The sequence below is a fragment of the Pagrus pagrus genome (genome assembly GCF_965226575.1).
Source record: "Pagrus pagrus genome assembly, chromosome: 13".
NCBI lineage: Eukaryota > Metazoa > Chordata > Actinopteri > Spariformes > Sparidae > Pagrus > Pagrus pagrus.
The window spans coordinates 16,099,178-16,124,255 of record NC_140197.1 but is presented as its reverse complement, the minus strand read 5'-3'; the positions used below and the strand labels follow the sequence as shown (position 1 = coordinate 16,124,255).

General features: G+C 42.7%; 1 protein-coding gene across 14 annotated transcripts in view; it reads left to right on the top strand.

Moving 5' to 3' along the window:
- cacna1aa (calcium channel, voltage-dependent, P/Q type, alpha 1A subunit, a) overlaps positions 1-25,078 on the top strand; it is an 85,998-nt gene that overhangs the window by 8,263 nt on the left and 52,657 nt on the right. For all 14 annotated transcript variants that reach the window (XM_084370781.1, XM_084370779.1, XM_084370776.1 and 11 more), the window contains exons 2-6: positions 13,795-13,900; positions 14,297-14,436; positions 21,098-21,189; positions 22,329-22,481; positions 22,731-22,918. In XM_084370781.1, coding sequence (XP_084226907.1) covers positions 13,795-13,900; positions 14,297-14,436; positions 21,098-21,189; positions 22,329-22,481; positions 22,731-22,918 — 679 coding nt within the window. The remainder of the gene's footprint in view (positions 1-13,794; positions 13,901-14,296; positions 14,437-21,097; positions 21,190-22,328; positions 22,482-22,730; positions 22,919-25,078) is intronic.

Genomic DNA, 25,078 nt, shown 5'->3' with positions numbered 1-25,078 from the left:
GTTACAAAACGTTCTGAGCATTCAATCAGTTAGTTTGTGCATATACTGTGCGTGCAGTGGGTTTTGTGTTGAGTAGTTGTGGCCTAATCTCCTACTTTGACTTCTGATTGCATATGATCCAGAATCAATGAGATATCAAATGACCATTCAAGACTCGAGGGTTCGATCTCTTCTACGCTCAGTTGCTTCACTGAGCGGTCACCCTCCCTCGTGTATGTGGACAGGATGTTAAAATTTGCCATTGCCTTAACCACATACCCATGCTATCATCAAACCAAAGAGTGGTAACTGTGTTGTATGAAGACGTGTCAATCATAAAGGATTTTTAGTATTCTTGTAGTATAAGTTGTGACTGGCCGACAATGGTTGCAGACGAGTGCAGGTTGGTTTGATGTGTTACTTTGCGGTTGTGTCATCACATTGTTTTGGGGAGTACAATGACATATCGTCAGATCTTTGTGTGTGTGTGTGTCTGTAGGATTTTTTTTAGGAATCGACTGACTTGGCTTTTTCAGGGCCGATACCACACAGATTATTAGCAATCACGGAGACGATAACCAAAATTGGAACCCATATAAATAAATGCTTAACATTACTCAATAAAAATGAACTCAAGGAAAATGTTATACTTTTTACTCTACAACATTTATTTTGAAGCTTTAGTTGCTCATTAGTTCAGATTCAGATTTGTGACATGTAAGCAATCAGATTTCTGTGGGCGGGATGTTGAGTGAGACCGGAGCGTGGTGAGTACAGACAGAGGCCGCTGCATCAGAGCGCATTTTTAAATGAATGCATTTCATCTGCAATCAGACAAAAAAAAAACAAAAAAAAACATGCTGAATACTGCATGCCATAAGCACTCAGGCTGGTACTCTCCCTTTGTTAGTGTGCCTGACCAGGCTACCATGGAGAATAGTCGTGTTTCACCGCCTTTGCAACATATAACAGGGATACGTATAAGTGATTAGGAGGGACAGTCAGGGGGAAAGTGAAACACTCCCAGGAACAGAGGGAGGGCGAGATAGAGATAGAGATAGAGAGAGAGGGAGAGAGAGGGACCTGGGTGTTTTTGGGTGGATGTGGAGAGTCAGTGATCTACGTTCACTGCAGAATCTAAATTATTTATTGGCCTTTCTCCAGCTTGCAACTGTCAGCTGATAACTACACAGACTTTACATCAGCTCAGTGTGTGTGTGTGTGTGTGTGGACAGGATTTGCGTGTTTTAATGTGCTTATTCATTTGTTTACAAGTCTGTCACGGTCATTCCTATGCTGCCTTTCTTTTCACACGCATGCAGCGGTACACACTCCACTTCTATGGCGTTTCTCTGTCTCTCCTCAATCCGGTCACAGCCACGAATCTTGATCTTTTGCATCAGGGCAGCCTAAAAATAACAGGAGCTGCTTGAAAAGAGCTCTCTCAACCCTCTTTCCTCTTGTGGTCTCCAGTCTGACGTTGAGATGTTTTGTTTTGTTAAGGAAGTTTACAGCATTATCATGGAGCATCTATATATATGTGTGTGTGTGTGTGTGTGTGTGTGTGTGTGTGTGTGTGTGTGTGTGTGTGTGTGCGTAGTCATTTACATTACTGTCTGTGTTGCCGCAATGCTAACAGAGGGGGAAAATAAGTAAGCGTCAAAACCTTCTTTTCTTTTTTTAAAAGATGTCTTTATGGGGTTAAATGCAGTATATTAAAAGGTAGCTGTGTGTGTTTGTGCTTTGTGGGATAACATAAACTTTTCTAGCGTGGAGGACGAAAAAAGGAAAGCGAAGAGTGAGAGTGATGAGGTAAAAAGCTGCGTCTGCCCTGCCTCTGATATGCAGCTGGACGGGAGATACAGAACAGAGAGATGGACTATTGAATGACAGAGAAAGCAGAGAAAGGAGGGGGGGAGTCAGTAAGACAGAGACATTATAGAGGGTGAGAGACTAATGAGAAACAATGGAGAGAGAAGGAGAGAGAGAGAGAATCAAACTGCCCGTCTGCATATAAATCATTTAACACAAAGCGGTGGAGAGACAAACACTGCCAACTACACTGCAGCCGGATTAGCCGACTAGTCGATTAAATGTTGCGACCCTCATAGCTACCCTCAACCTGATCCCATACCACATAACTTCTTATTTGGAAACGTCACCGTGCTACTTCCCAGCAGCATCCTGTACACCAGCGTGCAAGTTAACAGATTTTTTTCCGCACAAGTAGCCAGCGTCCAAGTCCCGGTTGGGCTCAATCCCTAACACAGCATCCATACAGGGTTAGTAGTATACAGCTAAACGGTATCAGAACATCTCTTATGTAATCGTCAGTGATATAAGTCATTAGCAACATCCCTTACACTTAGACAAAACATACAATATTTCCTTAGAGACTTACCTAACCATAACAGCCACATCCCTAACCCCGAATCAGAGCCCTGATCTTAACCAAGCCTTCACTGTAAAATGTGATGGTTCACCATGTGAAGACTAGTTTCTTGTTTAAAAACAGGAGACGACCTCCCAGAATTTGACTTTACAGATTTGTCTTACACCACCCCACCCAACACAAACACAGTTTTTTTTCCCCATGTCCTTTTTTCTCCCCTGCCCTTTCCCTCCCCTCCCTCTCTCCTTTTCACTCCCCCTCTGATTGATAGGAAGTGAAGTTTTGTCGTCTCCTCTCACGTTTCGCTACCTGTACTTTTTCTCTTTCACTCAAATCCTATCCATCACTCTCTTTCTTTTCTCCTCCTCACGCTCTCTCCTCCCCGCCGCCGCTGCTCTGCTCGCTCTCCTCCGCCGCGTCTTGTCCTCTAATTGGCCGCTTTCGCCTTTTGTGATGCAAATTCAAAGCGTTTGTTTGAAGTTGTGGGGATATTTTGCAGAACATCCTGACAGCTGCAAGTCTTGTTTAGTTTGCTCATAATTGTTGGCAATAAGAAGTGAATGGGGAGTGTGTTTGTCTGCATATGTGCTATGATTCCCGCTCAGTGCGTGTGTGTGTGTGTGTGTGTGTGTGTGTGTGTGTGTGTGTGTGCACCCTCTGGGCTCAATCTGCCTACCTCATACCTTTGACTGTCTGGTAATAAATGTGTGAATTGATCTGTATCCTGAGTCCCTACAGGCAAACTCGACACACACACACACACACACACACACGGAACTAGAAGCAAAACCAAGCTAATAAGAAAGCCTAATCTATTTAGATTGTTTTTCTTCACACTTTCACAAATCCATTTTATTTTTCTCATTATGTGCTGTATGTGTTTTTCATCTGTCCTGTTGTCTCTAGAAAAATATTTTCAAAATAAAGGGAGTATTTAAAAGGGTTAAAAGGGAAGGACTTGAAATCATCATTGTGATAATGATCATGGGCAGGAGAGCATTGTTGTTTTACCTTGTCTGGGGGGGTGTATGTGTCCACGTGAGTGTGTGTGTGCTGAAATATATCTGTCTGTCCTCCCACAGTGTTCTTACACAGAGGTGGAGGAACACTGAGGTCACTGGAGGTAGTTAGGAATCTACATTTCCCCTTTCTCTCTCTGTCTCTGTCTCTGTCTCTGTCCTTCTTCCTGTTTGCAGGCTGAATTTATATTTTATTATCAGCATTTCAAAAGGGCACAGAAAGTAATAACAAGTGTACTGTGTTACACAATGTGAAGAGCTCCACAGATGAACTGAATAAAAGCATCTCATTTTTTTTCTTTTTTACACAATATTATAAACATTCGGACCACAACATTTAAACGTATTGAACTGAAATTTATTTTCCATTGTCTTTTTTAAAGGAGTCTATTATGTGTTTTTTTATAGGTTCCTGTGCATGTAAAAGGTCTTGAAAGTTAGAAAGCCCGAGGTCCACGCCAACGTGAGCTCCTATCTCCCAAAGAAAACACTGCTCCTGAAACGCCTCGCCAGTAGCCACGCCTTTAATTCTGTGATTTCTTTACATCACACTACGTCACCATGTCACACATTCGCATAATTTATGCCTAGCGTAAAAATTAAGCTGACAGAAGACACAGGTAGTGGTGCTTGCTCAGGCGTTTGTGAGCTGACAAATCAGAGAAAATTGGGTATTTGGGAGGATGGGCCTTAAAGAGACGGGAGCTAAAACAGAGCGTTTCAGACAGAGGGGGGATACAGTGCTGAAAAAAACTGATGCGACCATGTAAATCTGTTCTATTAGTAACCTTAGGTAAGAGTATGAACCTGAAAATGAGCATAATATGTTTCCTTTGTGAACAAACCCCTTAGTTTATTAGTGTTGTGTCACTTCATTTTACAAAAAAAACCTGATGTTTTTATGTCTCAGGTTTTAACACATGTAAAAGTGCTGGGGAGAAATGTCTCGCCAACAACAGCAGAAAATGACAAGCTACGCTGTTGATTGTACATTGATCCCCTCAAATCTGATAAATGCACCGTGCTCGCTGTTTTTTGATATACTGCAGATGGGTGCCCTTGTAACATATATGGCAATTGAGAAATGGAAGCAAAATCAATATGGAAACATGCTGCTGTGTAGCAGCTAGGGCATAAATTTCAATAGAAATATGGGTATCAATAGCTGCTGCCGCCTCTGTCACACCACATGTGCATATGTTTTACAGTTGATCTAGTCGTCTTAATCATACACATCTTAAATCATTTGGACACATTTATAAATGTTACATTGTGATATGTCACCATTGTTGTCTTTTCCTGGTTTTAAAATCTATGACGTATTGTGTTATGTAATGTGAATTGTGATATTATTTTAAGGCCATACCACCCAGCCCCTAAAAGTACAGAAAAAGAGCCAGGCAATTGCTACGGCGCCATGAACCAATTTAGGTGTCTTTAATGGTCGATTAATATTTACAGCCTATAAAAAGATCTGACATGTAAGTGCTGCAACCGCTGATATTTTCATTATCGATAAATATGCTGATGATTTCCACTATTAAAACTGCTGTAAGTGATGTATTTGTGTTAAAATAATGTTTAAATGGCTCTATACTCCAACAGTAATCACTGTTATGGAGTGTTTGGTCAGTAACCCGTGTCTCTAACGCATCCAACCTGGACAGAGAACTCCATAAAGAGGCGGTCCTGATCTTCCAGTTTGCAGCTGTGTCTTATCAGCGATTGCCGCTGCACATTCATGTGGTGATGTAAAGAGGGGGGAGGGGATTGTAAGCTGACGGCAACGCTTACAGCAGCTTTAACCGTTTGGTCGTTCACGAAGCTGGAAATTTTTGACATTTTAAAAAATTGACGGAAACAATTGTTGGTTTGTCTCCACTGACTTATCGATTAATCGACTAATTGTTGCAGCTCTAGTTTACTCGTGTAGATAAACATCCTGGATTTCTGAACTGTTGGAATCTGACGTAGCGCGTTCTTTGATCCACGTTAACTGTACGCACCTACGTGCACGTTGAATCGAAGATCATGTTTATCTCTTTTGCTGTTGCCTTTGTTCCTCCCTCTCCTTTCCCTCTGCATTTCTCTCATTCCCCTTTCTCTTAGCTGTGCGTTCTGGCTCTGTTGAATTATTCAGTTTCAGTCGCAGGCTAGTTTGGAAGAGTGTGTGTGTGTGTTTGTGTAAAGTGTGTGTCTTTGAGAATGCGTGCGTGCTGGTGTGCATGTGTGGAGGGGTTGCAGTGACGTGGAGCGGAGCTATTTTGGGGATTCGGACTACGTGGACAGAGAGAAAAATAAAAAAGAGTGAGGAGAGAGAGAGTTTGTGATGGATTGATTTTTTTCGCGGCCGTGTTCTTTAGTCATGTGCTGCGGCTGTTACTAGACAAACTCTGCTGGAAACCTGCACTCTACCTGCGGGGTGTGCTGGCACGCACTCACACACACACACAACACACACTTACATACAGTACACACACATTGGCAGTGAAAAAGCTGGCACGCGGTTAAATCAGCAGGTTCTTTGACGTGTACGAACGCACGTTCATACAAACACACCTGGGCTGCCTCCCTGAAGATACAGCTAATGTGAAAAGGAAAAAAGAAAAAAAACACAGTCACATGCTACACTGATATTCCACACACACACACCACCGTCAGCATCTTGTGCAAAGTGTCAACTCGGCTATATGTGGGTGGTGAGGGTGAGGCAGTGGCAGGGGTGAGATAGAGACTCAACATATGCCGTATGGAATAAACAGGCAGGAGAAGTGGGCGTCTGTAAGGATGATACACAGTCTGATTGATGCTAAATCAGACTGAGAGAGGCCAAGCAGGGCTAAACTGGCCTTCGGGCACTCCCATTTGTTTGGCAACGCGGTCAAACATGGTGCCAAAGTGGGATAAATGTAGAATCAGTGAATGTTTCGGAGCACTGAGAGGCATGGGCGTGTTTTTGGTTCGGGTGTCATGTCAGACAGCGTTTTTCGACCACAGGTTCTGTCTTGGCTTTGGCTAAGAATCGTCTGTTTGTGTTTTTGGAGGAATATTCCCAATACCCCGCTGCCAAAGGAGCGTTCTTAAGATAGAATATATGTGAAAATGTCCTATAATTACTGCCAAGAACGTAAACACCACATGGAGTATTTAGGATATTTTCTCTTGGCTTAAAAATAGAATCACTCGGTGATTTCAAGACTGTTTTAGATTTTCAGGATCATCGGCTGGAGCTTGGTTTTATTTTGAAATTAAAACAATTCATACATGTAGCATTCCTATATTACACGTGACAGTGTTGCTTAGTTCGAAAATGCAAGGCAGTATTTCAATATGCAAAGAGACACTCTGACTGTGATTCGTGGGATCCCATTTAAAATACATAATGCGGGAGTAAAGTGAAGCGTTTCAACCATGTCGCTTATCTTCCATGGCTGCTGATTATCAGAATAATTAGATAGGTTTCAACCACAGTGCTTAATCCCATTCATTTTATCAAATCAGCGCTTCTGAGGGAAAAGTGACAAGCAAATGAAGTAATCATCTGAGCTGTTCGGCCAGTGCTCTGCTGCATAATGTAACAGGACAGAGAGAGAGAGGGAATGAGGCATATAAAACAGCTGACAGGGAAGTTATGAGTTTCACTTTTATAACCGTTTTCTTTTTCCCTTTGTCCTTTAAAGCAACACAGAACACCAACATGCAGCACAAGCAAAGTGCATTCATACATAATTGTTTAGAGTCTGACTAATGCTGATACCAGTACTAGGGAGTAAAAATAATTCAGATATTTATCTACTGGCTGATTTTCCAAATTCACATCACCTCACCGAAACAGTAAACTTCACTGTGAATTTAATAATTACAAACAACCCTAAGCACGCTTTTACTGCATTATGCTCTGGGGAAAAAAAAGGTTTCATATTGGCACATCAGACAACGTACAGTATACAGCATCGCCCATATGTCTGTGATGGGGATGTTAATGATTAGTCATAAATCGATTAAACGTCGTTAAGAATTTAACCCATTAAAAATGTAATTATTGACAATCACACATGAGTTCAAATACATCAAAAAGTATCTTTTATTTAAACAACAAGTCATTTTTCATTAAAAAAAACTGATATTACTGCATTTTAGCCATTTAATAGCATCAGTGTACTGTAGGTTGGATTTTGTTGGCCCAGTTGTCATTATTTTGGGTTATTAAGTTTATCAATCATGTAACTTGGTGTGGATCATAGATCATGTCAGTTTGCTAATGGGAAAAAAAACGTGCTTAATGATTAATTAATGATAAACCGATTGTTAAGGAAACCGACTATTGATTAAAGAAATTACCTAAAGCAGACTTTTACCGCATTACGACCTGGGAAAAAAAAGGTTTCATATTGGCACATTTCAGACAACGTACACAAAATATATTATAACGTATATACCCACATATCTGTGATGGCCAATGACTCTTTACTTAATGTCATAAATGACAAAGTAAAACAACAAATCCTTAAATTTAAGGAGTTGGAACCAGCAACATTTTGACATTTTTGCTTAAAAAATAACTGAAACGATTCATCTGTTATAAAAATAGTTTGCAGTTTTCTTTCAATTGGTCGTCAATAGTTGCAGCTCTACTTGTCACTCTGAAGATAACGTTGTGCACTATTATTTTGCCTTCTATCCCTTCGCAAATATTCCCAGTGAATGTATCACAGTAAACAAATAAGAATAAATAAACCGAGCAGATAGTGAGTGTCAGAGGAGGCCCACACTATCATGCTTGTTTGTTTTTTTTTAATAGGGAGGCTGGCACCTTCCCAAAGGGTAGCAGCTGGTCTGGACTCCATTGGCAGACAAGTGCAGTTTAGTGAAGTGAAGTCTAGTGTCGGTCCATGTGTGCGCAGTACATGTATGAATATGTGTGCTTGAATTTGCAATATGGCAGGTTCAGGGAGGGGGCGTAGAGAGGCAGGGGCGGACATTTTGACAGGGCCGTTCTGTTGCAAACCGTGTGTCTGCTCATGCCTAAAAGCAGATTTAAAGACTCCCAACTGCGAGACATGTGTGAGATCTTAAAAATACATGCACATATGCTCATGCGGTGGCGCAGCTATGTACGAAGTGTGTCAATATATGGAAGCGTGTGAGGGCTGCAGTGTTTTATACAGTGCTGTGTGTCAGTTTCACACGTATATACACTCATACTGTATGTGACAGTATGATGTATCGTCTTCCGCCCACTCTCCTCCTTTTATTCCCCCCTCCCTTTACATATGTGTGTGTGTGTGTGTTCTACCACTAACCTACTTTCGGCAGAGCATACATACACAACGCTCAGGAGAAGAAAATACCGCAATACTCTCACACCCCTCTGTCATTCTCTCGCTCTCTCCCTCACTCAGCGCTCCTATGCTCTTCGTCTCTGCCCTTCTCTCTTCCTCGCTGTTGTTTGCTTTCTCTCCTTTATTCCTCACCACTCACGCTTTTCAATCATGTCTGTGCCCACAGGACACTTTCTTTCTTTCTTTCTTTCTTTCTTTCTTTCTTTCTTTCTTTCTTTCTTTCTCTTTCTCTCTCTCTCTCTCTGCTTCCATATATTTCCATCCCGTCCAACTCCTTTTTTTTCCTTTTTTTTTCATCCCCTCTCATACTCTCGTCTCTTGCTGTCGGTGTCCTCGTGCGTTTGCTGATGCGGCATCTCATTCGCTATTGAATGGAGATGGCGTGATAGAGATAGAGGATGATTGATGGGGCGGACTCAGCGAGGGAAAGGTGGACTGAGGAGAGATGCGAGAAAGCGGAGGAGTCGGAGGAGCAGGCGGGGAAAAGAGCGGAGAGGAGGAAAAATAGGGGGGGGGGAAAAACGAGAGCGAGATAGAGGAGGGGACGGTGATACCAGAGAGGTACAGGAGGAAAGGACGGGGAGAGGAAGGCTTAACAGCGCAGAAATATATCAGTGAGAAACAGGCCGGGGCTTTAGGAAGGTGGGATGGAAGGGGACATGAGGACTGGATGGAGCACTGATGGACAAGGTTAAGAAAAGGCCAGCAGAAGTGCGTGCATGTGTGTGTGTGTGTGTGCGTGCGTCATTTGGCTCCAGCGGTGTACTTTGGGGGCCTCGCCTGCCTTTTCTTGGCCAGACATCGGCGTCTACGACCTACTACTGTCCCCATTACAGTGTATACACACACACGCACACACGCACCTAGACAGATAATAAAAAAGCAAGCATATGCAGAACCACTGGTAGAGCGAGAAACACAGGGGAGGCAGAAGAGAGAGAGAGACTGAGGACAAAGAAAACATTAGAAAGATGAAGGGGAGAGCGGCGAGAGAGCATCGCATCCTCGTCTCTCTCTCTCTCTCTAACCCCCCGATTCTTCCTCTGCTTTTAACTCTGTCATATCGCTATTTATAGGCAGTGAGGAAGGAGGAAGAGGAGATTCATTATTGAGAAGTTTATGGCAGAGTGTGAGTCATTTATTCAGATTCTGAATTTGGACATACGTGTATGTATTAGGGATGCAACCGACTCTCCGACTATCAATCTATCGATTATTTTCTCGATTGATCGATTAGTTGTTTGGTCTACGGTCAGCGTTTCCTAAAGACCAGGGTGACGTCTTCAACTCTTGTTTTGTCCACGATCCAAAATAGTCTGCTGTCACAGTAGAGACCTCATCCTTTAATTCTGTGACTTTGTGACATCACACTACGTCAGAGTCTCACGTTTGCATAATTTATGTCTAGCAGCTAGTTTGACATGTAAGAATTGATTCAGCACAGCTGCTCTGTTGTTGTTAGCCATGCTTGCTCAGGTGTGTGTGAGCTGACCAATCAGAGAAGACTGGGTATTCAGGAGTAGGGGCCTTAAAGAGACAGGAGCTAAAACAGCAAACAACATTTCAGTCAGATGTTGTTGTTTTTTTTTATTCAAATTTTTTTCTCTTTCTCTCAACAACCTACACACTGAGTTGTTCCTCAAAGGGGAATTTTGTAGTTTTGGAGAAGAAATTCAGACTCAGAATTTGGATATTTACAATATTAATGAGGTTATAAAAAAAACCATTGGCCATAAGTGAATAAACAAGCTGTTCTCAGAGGAATGTAAGGTCCCCAGAACACTGTTTGAAGCTAGAAAGGTGGCAGGGTCCGCCACATATAAACAAAGTAAAACAGTGTGAAATGATGTTGTCCTTTAAGGTCAGTTTGTTTATTCAGTTTATTCAGTCATGAGAAGTTTGGCAGAAGGTCTTTCTCCTCTCATTAGAATTTCTTCCCCAAAACTACATAGTGCACCTTTAAGAGAGTTTGCTTCTTCTATAACACATTTTAGTTTAAAAAGATCTTTAAAATACATTAATAAACAATTCAGCTATGCGAAGGCCCAGCGGGCAGCCTGGCATGCAATACACTTGCGGAAACCCCGAAATAGTTGGTGATTCATTTAACAGTTGACAAGCAGTCGATTAATCGTTGCAGCTTTACGTACGTGTGTCTGCAGGGAGTGTCTTAGAAACGCACATTTGTCCCTTTGTCCCTGTGTTTCTATATCAGTCTCTCTCCTTACCTTTTTTCAACGACACCCCGCCCTCTTACAACCCAACACACACACACCCACACATGCATGCATATGTGCACACTCTCACATTTATCCACACACACTCTGCTGGGGGGGCAGGGAGGCTAATTGAACGGTGCCCTGGGTGTTGTAGTAATGTGTGCCCGGGAGGAGAGGTCAAACAGATGCACGTGATCACAAACACACACACACACACGACACATTGTGAGCTCGGACCAGGCCAGAGCAGCTCCCCCCCTGATTGTGACTGCAGGAAACAAACATACAGGTGCACACTAAGGTCCACACACATACACACAGGCACACACACGCAATAGACACGCTTCACACTTGCACACATATGATGTATGTTTCCATAAATAGCTTCCTTCATTCAATTTTTCCCCTCCTCCCATCTACCATGGGAATGTCTGCTCCCAAAGGAAGCAAGCAAGTAGGAAAAAGGTGAAGAAGAGGAGAGAGAATAGAATAGAAGAGAGAAAGACAAAAATCCTAAAAAACAATCGTATTCTTACATCACACTCTTCTTTTCCCCCTTACTCTCAGCTTCCTGTTCCGTCCTTTCCCTCCTCTATCACTTCCCCTCTTCCTCTCGCTCATCTCCTTCTCACATTTGCACTCTCTCAGTCATTCACTCCCTCCGCTCGCTCGCTCGCTCTCTTCTCTTTTAAATGTAACTATTCATCTTGTGACCTTAACGAGACAGAGGGATTGATTTAAGAAGACACCACCAGAGTGTGTATGCGTTTGTGTTTGTGTGTGTGTGTGTTAGGGAGTAGACAGAGAGATTGTGACAAACACAATTAGATGTACAATGAGATACCCCCCCCCCTTCTTTCTCTCTCTCTCCGTCACTGAACCGGCCCTCAGACGTTATGTACATGGAGCCAAACGGTGATGTCGCAATGAATCTCACTCGGTCTCCGGGCACGCTACCGCACACTAACACTTTAATGCAGCCCGTGACTGTTTGTGTGCGTGTGTTTGTTTTGTTTGTCTGTGTGGGTGGTGTGTTACCAGAACATACACTTAGCGGAGCATATTTAACCGACTCATAATGACGGCTTGTGGGTCTGTGTGTGTGAGTACGTGTGTGTGTGTGTTTGTGTAAACAGGCGGCAAAGACGGTGAGAAGCCAGACGGCGGTCCGTTTGAGCTATAGGCCTGCCGTCCATCTGACTCTCTTGCACTCGCTGCATTCAGGATGTGTACATAGCGTGGTCGTACAGCTTTAACTAGATTTTCCTTTTATTTGATATCATATATATTTATTTTCAACATCTTTGGATGCTTTTCATGTCATGCCACCGTGGCACGTGGTAGAATTGGTTTCCAGTGACGGATTCTTGTAAGTGCAGTCACTAAGGAAAACATGCTGGAAACTCTCCAAGGAGTAAATATTCTGATTAGATTTTTTTTTGTTTTGTGGTACATTGCTGCATACATTTGCATCTCAAATAGGTACTTGTATTTGAACGACTGAAAGTCCTTGTAAGGTTGATAAAACTGTTATTTGAAGCAGCAAACGTGTTTTTATTTTTCCTGTGCGAGACAAAATAACTGACGCTTAAACTGAATCTGTCTGTCTGTTCGTACGACTTTAAGATTTCTCTCATGTCTGCAATCAAAGTCCGGTCTGATTTGCACTCCCACAAAAGTATTAAAGGGGCACTGTGTAGTTTTGTAGAAAAAAAAAAAGTCAAACTCCAAATTTTAATGAGGTAATAATACAAATCAGAAATATTTATCTTTTCCAGAAGTGTATAAACAAGCTCTTCTCAGAGCTAGAAAGATGGCCCCAAAACTACATAGTGCACCTTTAACCTGCTAATTTAAGAACCATCAGAAGAACCAGATTCAGAATCGGCTTTATTGGCCAAGTGTGTGCTCACAAACAAGGAACTTGACTCCGGTTTACATAGCTCTCAGTGTACTACACATAAATAGACATACAGTTAGAAACAGTATGTCTACAATTGTACATAGTAGTAATGAATATATTGCAGCTCTGTCATCTTTCTCAAAGCATATATAGAACCATACTGGAATAAACTGTATATAAGATTGTTGACACTAATGAATTTGTGCAAATGGATTTAAAACCCTTGTAGAGGGCTATTTTAAATTACAAAAACAAAATTGAAATTATATAAATACAGCACACAAACATTGTAAAGACAGGAACAGTGGATTTGCGGACCTTTAAGGTCTTAACCAAGGACCAAATGCAACTAAAGATGAATAAATAACAAGTGAAGTCTCTCTTGTTTATGAGTTATAAAGGTAAGGCACATTGTGTGATGTTGGAGGCATAATAGGGGCTTTGAGTTTAGCTGAAACATTTTAGAGAGATGTTCTGAGTTGAATCATATATTATTGTGAATAAAATAAAACACTTTTTTTGTGTCGTCTGAAGGATATTGCGATATATATATGTGGATCATTTATTGATTACTGAGCGTGATACTCACCTGATGTGAATGTCTGTACCTGATGACTGTGTGTGTGCTGTACAGTATGACAGGTAGCCTTTAAATACGTGATCGAAATGTTTGTAGGTCAGTTTGAGTTGAGTTGATCTCTTTTTTTTTTTTTTTCATGTCATGGCATGTAAAGTCAAGTGGAGTTTATTGCCCAATAAATTATGTTTGTGTGTCCACTACTCCCCTCCTAACCTCAGGTGGCTAAATTCACATTTGGATTAGCCACTTCAGATACAAGAAAGTACGTATCATGTCAAATTGCACTCTTTAAATGTTAAATGTATTTAATTTAGGATTGAAACTGTTTCAAGTGTTTCTTCCTTGACTGCCCCTCCTCACTCCATTTGAGTGGATGATTCTAGCTACCATCATTGCCAACTGCATCGTCCTGGCTCTGGAACAACATTTGCCTGATGGGGACAAGACGCCGCTGTCTGAGCGTCTGGTAAGTTCAGCCGCCATGATACACCACGTGAGTGCGTGAGCCGTATGTAAACATGATTCACTCCAGGTGACAGCTCTGGCTTCTTATTGATTTCACTTCAGTGGCGATTCATGCAGCCACTTCGCTAAAAGCGGCTGTTAAAACAAGGATTTCTTCACCTGGAAACAGCATCACATTAGACACATTAGAAACAAACACATTATAGACACCATTGGAATATAAAAGCAATATTTTTAAAACGCAGGAAATATGCTAATGCTAGGGCTAATAAAAAGTTGATGCACTCGAATCCTCTTCCAAGTTGACACATATTAATGAAACTGTTCTTTATCCTCCATCTCTTCCTTTCTCCCTTTCTTTCCCCCTCACATCCATGCTCTCTCCCTCTCTCCTCAGGATGATACGGAGCCGTACTTCATCGGGATCTTCTGTTTTGAGTCTGGAATAAAGATCCTGGCGCTTGGTTTCGCCTTCCACAAGAACTCCTACCTGAGGAATGGATGGAACGTCATGGACTTCGTGGTGGTGCTCACAGGGTGAGTGGCGAGCAAAAGAGACGCGAGCCGAGCGCCCTGGACAGACTGAAGTGGTTTGTCATGTGGTTTAGTGTGCGTGTGTGTGTGTTTGTGAGTATCCTATCCCTGCTCCTTTGCCCTAATGAATGGCCCCATTCTGGGTAAGGCAGCAGGCAGATCACAGAGCAGAACTGCAGGCAGCCAGCAGCCTGGGTAGTGAACAAATGTCACCACAACATCCACAGAGACAGACGGGGGGTGGTGGCGGTGGCTGGGGGGAGGGCACAGAGGGAAGAGACCTTGGGTAGAAGGTATGAAGAGAGGGAGCTAAGTAGAGACAGAGAGACAATGGGAACGTTTGGAAGGAGACGGAAAGGTGAAGAAAGAAAAATGGGGATGAATCCCCTCTTCAAAAGGGTTTAGCAGTACAATAACTCAAACTTGAAATAGACCTCCAATTGTGGTTCGGACACTTAACAGCAGAAAAGGGCCCCCTTTAAGAGTATGCGTAGCTGTTGATTCCAAGGGAAGTGCTAAAAAATACGGATGTTAGGAAAAAAATGTGGTTTGGCTTAAAATACTTCTTTTGGTCGCTGCGATAACGGAGATGGAGATGGTCTGACCTCCCGTGAAAAATAGCTGGTTTTGGTCACCACAAGGAGGCTGGAAATATCCCCAGGTGCGCTTCAAAATATCCACTGCCTTGACTTGAACGTCGGCCATTTGGCAGCCTTGTTGGCTGAAATAACACCGCCGCTGTTTCTTCCACCTTCTGATGTGAAAGTCAGGTATCCATCCATCCATCCATCCATCCATCCATTCGACTGTCAAATGTTGCTTCATGTTGTATAGATTAATATGATTTAGATGAATGTGTTTGCACTGGTCAAGAGGAGAATCTGCATAGGACGCCTGTGAGAACACCCTCAGATAGCTGAAGCACAAAGTAAGGTTAAGGTTTTAACTCATCTTAACAATCGGTTATTGATTCCTGTTTCAAATTCTCTCAACATGCTCTCGTTTGCTACTTCGCAAATTTCACATTACAGTGATTCTGTCTGTTGAAACAGTGTGAAGCATGGGAGTAAATCACTGCACTTTGACAGCGGCGGTGCTGTTTTTACTGTGTCATCCACACACTCGATAAGTCACATTGTGAGACTGTGTTACTATAGGCTACTGTGTCTAATGAAATGACTGTGTGGGAGTGCTGGCACGGATTAATATGTTGAGGTCATGGCATGTTTGTGTGTGCATGTGGTGATTTGGAGAGCTTCATTGGTTACATAAAGCCTGCACATCTTTGCTGACAAAGCACCAGAGAAACTAGCGATTGGCCCCCTCTCTTCCTCTCTCTCTCTCTTTCTCTCACACACACACTAACACACACAACACACACACACACATACCGAGGGATTCTGGCAGTATGTCCTTATGCTTTAATAAGAGCAATCATGAAGCCAAGCTCATCTCAGCATGCCACAACAGAGTGACTGTAAGAGAGAAGAGAAGTAAGAAGATGGGTGTCAGCGAGACAGCAGGAAGTAGTGAGATGCAGAGAGCAGACGGAAGCCAGGCTGTCCTTAAAACTTCCACTAAATGCCTGGTCTCACATAATCCCCCTCCCTCTGTGCTTTATAATAGGAAATCTTTACTTTTTGACAGTGAAACCCTCCGAGCAAGCATGACACAGCAGCGAAATCATCAGTGCCTCCTATAGGCACAAGCATTGCTGGGTGTTGATCCAACATATGAACACTAGTCAAGAAGACTGATAACTATAAGTAACCATGTTACCGGCAATATATTACATTTATCGGCAACGATCGCAAAAATGCTAAATATCAGCTAATAATCAATCCTTTTCTTGTGAACGAGGAGTAAGAAATAAAGAAAAGCAGAAGGATCCAGAGAGAAACTGGGAAACAGGAAAGAGGAAATGGACAGAGAAAATGATGAAGCACTAATCAAATATCTTTTTTCCAAGTAAACAATGTATTTGTTTCATGATGTAAACAACAGTCCCCGATCACACCCTTCGGTCTTCGTCTCTCCGTCAACCAGCTGTGTTGTTACCTTTCTCAATAAAGCCGGAAGCTGCAGCGGGATGTACAGACACTCTGCTGCAGCACTTACAAACGCACATACTGTATATTCCCATGATACATTATGTACACTGACTGAAGTCAATGCATTTTACACTCACACACACACACACACACACACACACACACACACACACACAGACACACATGGCACACTCATTCTTTGTTGTGCTCTCTATGAATGGGGGTTGTGTTTTTTAGCAGTGCAGCTCTTTGAAGATGAAAGGCTACTTGGCCTTTCTACCCACCTCTGGCCGAAACCTTTGCGAACACGCTGACAAATGCACGTGCACGCACGCACACACACACACACACACACACACACACACACACACACACAGCCATGCATTTCCACTTCAAACATTCCTTTCCGTTTCCTGCTCGATCCTGGTGCACTTTCTTGCGCAACACATACAAAGACGAAGACACAAATGGCACTTAACATGTCTGAATAGATTAGCCGTTCACTCTACGACCTCGTTGGATGTCAGAGGATTTGTGTGCACCCTTGTTCCTGTGCCCAAGTGTGTGTGTTGACCTATCTCTTGGAGTAAATTGCCTGAGTGATTTGGCCCTGGGAATAAGCTAGTTGTTTTTTATGTCCGCTATTGATTATTAGTCCAATTACCCTTAGTTTACAGCCATTCTTGGCTCGCATATTCGCTCCGTTCCTCCTCCTCGTTGAGGTTCCTTTGATTAGATATGAATAGCACAGGGAAGTGAGGGAAGGAAGCCTTTCAGTGACCTTGTAATCTGCTGAGATTGAAATTTGCTAAATCTATTACAGTAAGAATAATAACTTATCTCTACCTAAAAATGATCTCCTTTCCTCTCCTTTGTCGTTTTAGAGGGATTGTGAAGTCGTGCTCTCTTGAAATAGCGTGTCTCCTAGTTTAAAATGTGTTTGAGGATACTGTGAAAAATGATTACAACTCTCAGCACATAATTAAATACTGTGTGGGACAGTCTAGAGGTACTTCCTCCGGTTCTGTCCTCGTCCAGAATCCCGCTGTATGGACTTTTCACATGAAGCAACGTGCGTCTTCACCTGTTTTGACGTTACGTGGTGTTACATGGGATGTCATGTGAAGGGATAATGGGATATTAATGATCTCATGCTGGGTATAATATAATTATGCAGATGAATGAAATATGAAAGAGTTGAATCATGGTGATAGAGGAAAGCAAGGAGACGAGGAGAGATAAGTTGGGAGTTTGGGGAAGAGATGAAGCGATTTGGTCAGTGATGTGGACAGAGATAATTAGCCAGATTTAGCTGAAGTCAGCAGGAAGGCAGACGGACGGTGGTGGAAGTGTGTGTGTGTGGGGGGGATTTTGTTTGTGTAATGTGTTGGTATCCCATGGGAAGGGGTCAATAGGGAGATTGTGTAACAGCGATGCTGCTCGATCATTTGTGTTCCTCTGCGTGCAGTGCAGGTTGTATGTGATCACCTGTGTGTGCGTGTTTAGTTGAAGTGAATAAGATGTACTGTAGGCAGCATCTCTGTCCCTGACAATGTTTTCCATTGGTTATTCCCAATGACCTACTTTCCAGTGTGCATACGTGAATAAAATTATTCCCTCTCGATACGTTTGATCTCCACCCAGCGACCATTTGCCGTGCAGATGTTTGTGTCCGTGTGTGTGCGTGCTTTTGTCATCCATGTGTCTCTTTTTGAACGTTCGCACATGTGTGTTTTGTGTGTACATTTACATTAAAGAGAGACGAGAGGAGGGAACAAAAAAAAAACAATCAATCAGGCTCCTCCCTTGGCCCTGTTGCCAAGGTGATACTGAGATTTTATCAATGAGCCAAGGTCCCTGTTGCCATGGAAACACTTATGAATGAGAGAGGGCCCAGTAACCGTGGAGACGGTGTGAATGAGGAACTGCCTCATCGGCCTGACACCGTTCGTGACGGCAGACGCTGTTCAGAAAGTGAAATGTCATCATGTTACCATCATCATCGTCGACAGCACCGTCTATGTTATCATCATCATCTTCATCATCAGTGTTAGCGCTATATTCACAGTCATGTCACAGAAATAGATTACAATAATGTGCAACAGCAGCCAAAGGATGCACACCAGATACACAACACAGACTCGTGTGCGTATGAAAACACAATACCTGCTCTGTATTTCCAGGTAGAAATGGGGTTATTCCTTTAAGCCAACTATCAGCAGCATAACCTGCTCCTAATATTATTCTTTAAGCTTTACTGTATGCCCCGGCAATTTGAATATGATAATCAAAAGGCTGTGGTAGAATAATTAGCTGATTGAAAGAACACAGACACCTTTCTTTGTCATTTATGATGGTAAATGAAGAGTGTATTTACATTTAACATGTCATTTTGAGCTCTGGGAAATTGTGATGAGCATCTTTCACAAAATTTACTTCACAAATAAAAGTAATAATAATAATTTCTTTCATCCCCATTTTCTTTCCTACTTCACCTTCTTCTGTCACCTTTGTTCTACGTTGCCGAGCATATTCTAGGCTCATGTATCCTTGAGCATAACAATAACTCCTTTAGCTGCTTTGTGGGTTTGTGAGATGAGTGTGCACCCTGACTTCTCTGTGAAGCGCTGTTCTCAGCGCTATCATATTTATAATACAACACAACATTGTGTCAAAACAATCCAATGTCATTCACGTTCAAGAATAAATGACAGAAAAGCGAACGAGACTAAAAACCTGTCATTATGCAAATCCCTCAATGGTCATCAGGGAATAGTAGATGTAAGATATTTACATGAAAACATATGCCTCCGCAAGACTCTGCTGAATGTATCTGTCAATGAATGTACAGTATGTGTCTTCATCTTGATTCTGTGTCAAAACACACACTCATGGGAGGTTTTTTATGAAAAAAATACTAGAAATGCCTTTATATTACATATTTATACTATTAATATATATAAGTAAACAAACTGGGACTGTCAGCTTGAACAACTTGGACGAAAATGATGACATTGCATTGGCTTCAGTATAGGCTATACGTGTTTGATTAAACCTTCAACTACACTGAACCTGATACAGTACATTAGCAGTGAAGTAATAGCAGCCGATATTGAAGCTTTGTAGCCTAGTCTAATTTAAATAGAACCAATCACATGTCTGTTTACAAAATGTTCCTGCTAGAAAATCCCTGCATCAAGCCCTTACATACAATTTAATTTTCTTTCTGTCGTGATGTCATTTCAAAATGTAAACATCTCATCCATCATAAATGTACCTGTACGTTTGATTCTTTAACATCTGAACACTTTCACGTTAGTTCGCCGATCTAATTTACCTGCTTGGCCACCCGGAAGTGACTGTCGTTTTAAGTGCGACGTCACGGTGATTGGCTGTTTATCACTTCCAGCGATACATCTGAATGTTTTGTTTTTCTCTTCACGTGTCAGGAATTGGATTCAGCGAGTTGCTCAAGGGCACTTCTGCCATTATGTTTCAGCCGAACACACAGCTGGAGTACAGTGTTGCCTCGTGACCGAGCCAGAAACCTATCGTTTACAAGTCGGCCTCTGATGAGGCATTTGATATCACGCAATGTCATTACAAGGACCCTGGGCTACACTCGTGATGGAGGACCTACCACAGGGGGGCTTCCTGGTAATGCAATACAGCATTCACAGCCACAGCTGAGCGTACCTTCACCCATAGATCCTGGGTCGGTGTTACTTTTCCCCTTCCTGTCAATTTTGAGGGTTTTTCCAAGCAAAGCAGGCCGACTTCAAACCTGTGATTAAGGCTCTGCTGTGTCACCGGGCCTCTTAGTGGAACGGAGGAAAGTGGAAATGTGTCAGAGAGACCGAAAAAGAGAGAGAGGGGGAAGAGAGATAGCAGGAGGATGATTCACAGTGTGCGTCAGACGAAGGGACTGACTGGAAGTCTGGCAGCACAAGGGAACATCTTAACCCTCTCATGCACGCACGCATACACACACACACACACACACACACAGACACACACACGCTGTTTACAAGTCTCTATTTAGATGATGAGTGGTGATGCAGGTGCTGTAACAGACACCAAAACACATTCACTCTGCAGCCTGGCCGTTTTTTGGAAGACAAAACATTTCAAACGTACCGAGAATAAAAATAGGCGGAAATAAAGCAGAAATACGCAAGTCAGCATCTCTGATTCTCGCCATCTGCCAGCACTCCCTCCCTCTAACCTTCTCTCTCTCTTCTGCCCTCCCTCCTCATCCTCCCATCTTCCCCCTCCTCCCCATCACTCCATCGCTCCCTTTTTTCATTTTATAGTCCCTCTGTCATCCCGATACAAAACACTCTCCCTCCAGCCCATCCTTTTCTCGTCTCGATACACTCCTCTGTCCGACTGCACTTGTCAGTCTCTATTGATCAGACCAGCTTTTACAGGATTTACATACAGTGCTCACCCGGTTGCTTGTAATGACCTGGCATGGGTTTGTGTTAAAGTGTGCGTGTGTTTGCGAGAGAAAGAGGAAAAACAGGGAGAGGCTGACTGACAGTGACAAGCTTGACTTGCTTAAATATTGATCGCCTGTGCACACTTCTGTGGATTTGTCTCATTCCCTTTAGGATCCTGTCCACTGTGGGTTCAGATTTCGACTTGCGAACCCTCAGGGCTGTAAGAGTATTGAGGCCCCTCAAACTGGTGTCCGGCATTCCCAGTAAGTCAAAACTCTTCATGTGAACTCACACTGACGACTTCCTTTCATCCCAAACGTCTTCTTTGTTCATTGAGAAAATGAAATTTTAAATAAAGTGTTTTTTAAACAGTATTCAGTTTTATCGGAGGATGAAAATAGCACAGAGAAACATTTTGTGTCAAGGTTTTATGCAGCTTTTGTGTTGTTCTGCATAATGCACCCAAAGTGTTCCAACAAAAGTGGTTCTTCTATGCACTCTCTGCTCCTTTTTTTTTTTTTTTTTTTTAAATGTTATAGTGGCAGTAGTGTTCCAGCACCACTGCAGAGTTATTAATAGCTTAGAAGCCACTACAGGGCTGAACAGGCAAACCAAGGCTTACTCATCATAAAAGTCACTAAGCTTCCTGTAAAGCTTCCATGCCAGTATGTGATATACATTTAAAAAGTGGGATTGTTTTTCACAGAGCAATTTTTCAGGTAAACTTAAAACTTACTGAGAAATGTTGCCATTGAGACCCTTTATTTTGGTTAGAAAACACTAAGAACGAGCCTTGGGCGGGTGCGGTTTATTTTACATAACTGTCTGTGGGGCGTTTCCGTCCACATATTTTTACGCACACTTGGACGCATCGCATTAGAAAAGGTTGATGGAAATGGCAAGGATCGAAAAAGCGTTAACGCACTTAGTGGGAGATCGAAACACCTTTATCGAATTTGTTCTAACGTAGGGAACATTTAACTCACGCGACTGATCAGCTATTCCCACTCAACCTGAGGCTTCACCTCTGCCGAAGAGACCTATGTCACATTAATACAGAAAACAAACAGAAATGTCATTGTGTCTCCCACAATGTTTTTTCACCAACTAACCCTCTTTAAATGGCGTCCTCTTCTTCTGAACTGGCATTATTCTGCCCGACTGGAAAAATTGGTGCCATCTACTGCTTGTCTCAACAAACCAACCACCAAAAATTGCATGTGGATGGAAACATACACTAATTTGCAGCGGGTGCAGCAAAATGGTTGATGGTGTAATCTGAGGGTTTCGGCTATAACTGCAAACTGCTGAGTACGATTGTTGAAAATGCATTGAAATAAAAATTGCTGATGGATTACAAGAACTGTGCAAATCTTAACACTGTGCACACTGTGTCCTCCAGGCTTACAGGTGGTGCTCAAATCCATCATGAAGGCCATGATCCCTCTGCTGCAAATTGGCCTGCTTCTTTTCTTCGCCATCCTCATGTTCGCCATCATTGGCCTGGAGTTCTACATGGGCAAATTCCACATGACCTGCTTTGACAATCATACAGGTAGACGGATGCGTGTGTGGATGTGTATGAACGTACACGTGTGTCTGCCAAAAGTGCACTTTTAAATGTACTGTCTTCGTGTTAGATTGTTTGCAATACTTATAATCTGAATATTTCCCCCATATGGAGTCGAGATTATAAATAGAGAGTAAAGGGCAAAGTAATCCTTTGAGCCAATGGATAGCACTCAAAAACAAATTTGCCTTACCTTTTGTTTCCAAACGCCTCCCCACTTTCATCCATATTCAGGTGAGATCCGGGAAGAGGTTCCATGTGGGACGGAGCTTCCGTCACGGCTGTGTCCAGACGGCACCATGTGTCGACAGTACTGGCTGGGACCAAACTATGGCATCACCCAGTTTGACAACATCCTGTTTGCTATTCTCACCGTCTTCCAGTGTATCACCATGGAGGGCTGGACTGAACTGCTCTACTGGGTATGTACTGCTAAACAGTGTATGGAACATCATTTACACACTCTTATGAAACAGGGCATATGTATAAGTAAAGCTATGCATGTAGTCAAGTTGGAATGAAAAACAATGAGGCGAGGCTGTAGCAGCGGGGTGACCGCTGTCTGCTATTCTTAAAGGGAAAACAGACACATTTTTTTTAATCCCCCCCTCCTAGCTTGTTCGCCACTGCAGTAGTAGCAACATGGCTACCGCTAGCAGCATGGCTACTGTCCAGAGCAAAGCAAACAACCATAAGAATTTGACCTAGAAACTGCATTGCTATTGATCGAACGGAAAAGATGCAGGTTTTGAACTACAAGGCTACCACTGGGGTACGGCAACACCACTTGGACAAACCACTCGCAGTACTGCAGAGGTGATTACTACAGTAATACTTATACTAATAATAATGGCTATTTGTTCAGTTAAGTTATGATTATGATTACATTTGCTGTTAATTATTTCAGACGGTGGTGCGCGATTGCCTCTCGTAGCATAATAAAACATTTTTCATATATATAGATATATATATAAATACATATCTATATATATATTATAATTACTGTCATGCATTAAAGGAACCAGTTACTGCAGGCCTCTCTGCCAGGAGGTTTAGACGAGAATAGAAGGGCTCATTCAAGTGAAGAGGATGATAACCCAGAATGCAAAACCCATCAGACCTTGTTATGGATGGGATGCACCGGCAGACAAACACCTTAGCAAATTAATTAGAATCAGAGTGGAAATTATACAGTAGCAGTTTGTTTGCCTTGTGGACCTGCTTTTTAGGGACATTATACAGTATTTACATCATTGTCCCAATTGGTGGTCATTTTGTGTGGCTAACACTGGCACACAATGTCTGATGAATGTCTGCACAGCCAAACCACCTCAGGTGATTTTCTCTCATAAGATACGAAAAAAACTCAAGTGTGAAAACATTCAGTGATTTTCACCTGTGCACACTGTGCGTCTGCAGGTCTTGAACAGTGTCATTACTCATGACCAAGACTCAATAGTTCCCTGCTGTCAGTGGCAACGGTTGCTAGGAGACCAGAGGTAGATGAGGGTCTTTGAGTGTTACTGTAGTCGTCTCTTTCCCCATCTCCCCTCCCTCTCCGTCCGTCTCATTTCTCTCATTTTCTCTCTGTATTCCTTCTCTCTTTTTTGTCTTTCTTCCTCATCTTGTTCTCCTCCTTTCCTTCCCTTCCTCCCCTTCCCTCTCACTCTGTGTCTCTCTCCCTGTGTCCCTCCTTCCCGGTGCTGCTCTATATTTAAAAGGGCCTGTTCAGCCCAAGTTATTCTTGCAGCTGCCGGGGAGGGGAGCGATAAAAGTTTAATGGTAGAAAAAAGGGTCTGCGGTACATCGGGTACACGGCGGCAATACCAGCCTACATGCGGGAAGGAGGAAAGATGGAGGAAGGAGGAGACGGGGGGACGTTAGACAGGGAGGCTGTGAGGAAGAGAGCGTCAAGAAGAGGGGGTCTGGAGGTGGGAAAGGGTAAAATGAAGAATTAGCATCCAGGCTGATCTGTTACAGTGAGGAGGAATGGAAAGATTGCACAGAAAAAGGAAAGGAGGAGGGAAGGTGAGATGGTAGAAATGATGGAAAGAATGAGCCAATGAAACGTCAAAAGGAATGAAAAAAGCACAGGTAACGCAGGAGAAAGGGTCTCGAAGACAGATGCAAAAGGAGAGGGAGAACAATAAGAAAATGGAAGGCGAGTCTGGACAGCAGGATGGTAGAGACGGAGAGGGAGAGACCAGCGCATTTGTAATACATTATTTACTCTGCGCTGAGCAGCTAAATAGAGTGGCAGATATGCATTTACTTATTGAGATGACTTAAAGCAAAATCGTGTCAGCCCTGCTGTTGTTTATATTTCCGGCAGCGGTGGACAGCACTTCTGAGTGTACTGGCCTCTTTTCTTCAATGGCCACATTGTCTGGACAATTAATGATGAGTTCAGGACCCATTTTGTCAAACATGTCGTTCCCTCCAGATGTTTACTTCCATTAAATGACCAGCTTTTGAGAGCGAGCGTTAAAGACACGTACGACGTGCGCTGCACCTGGAGACAGATCGATTAGGGATGCGACTAATGATCGCTTTTCATTCCTGATCGATCTGCCGTTATTTTT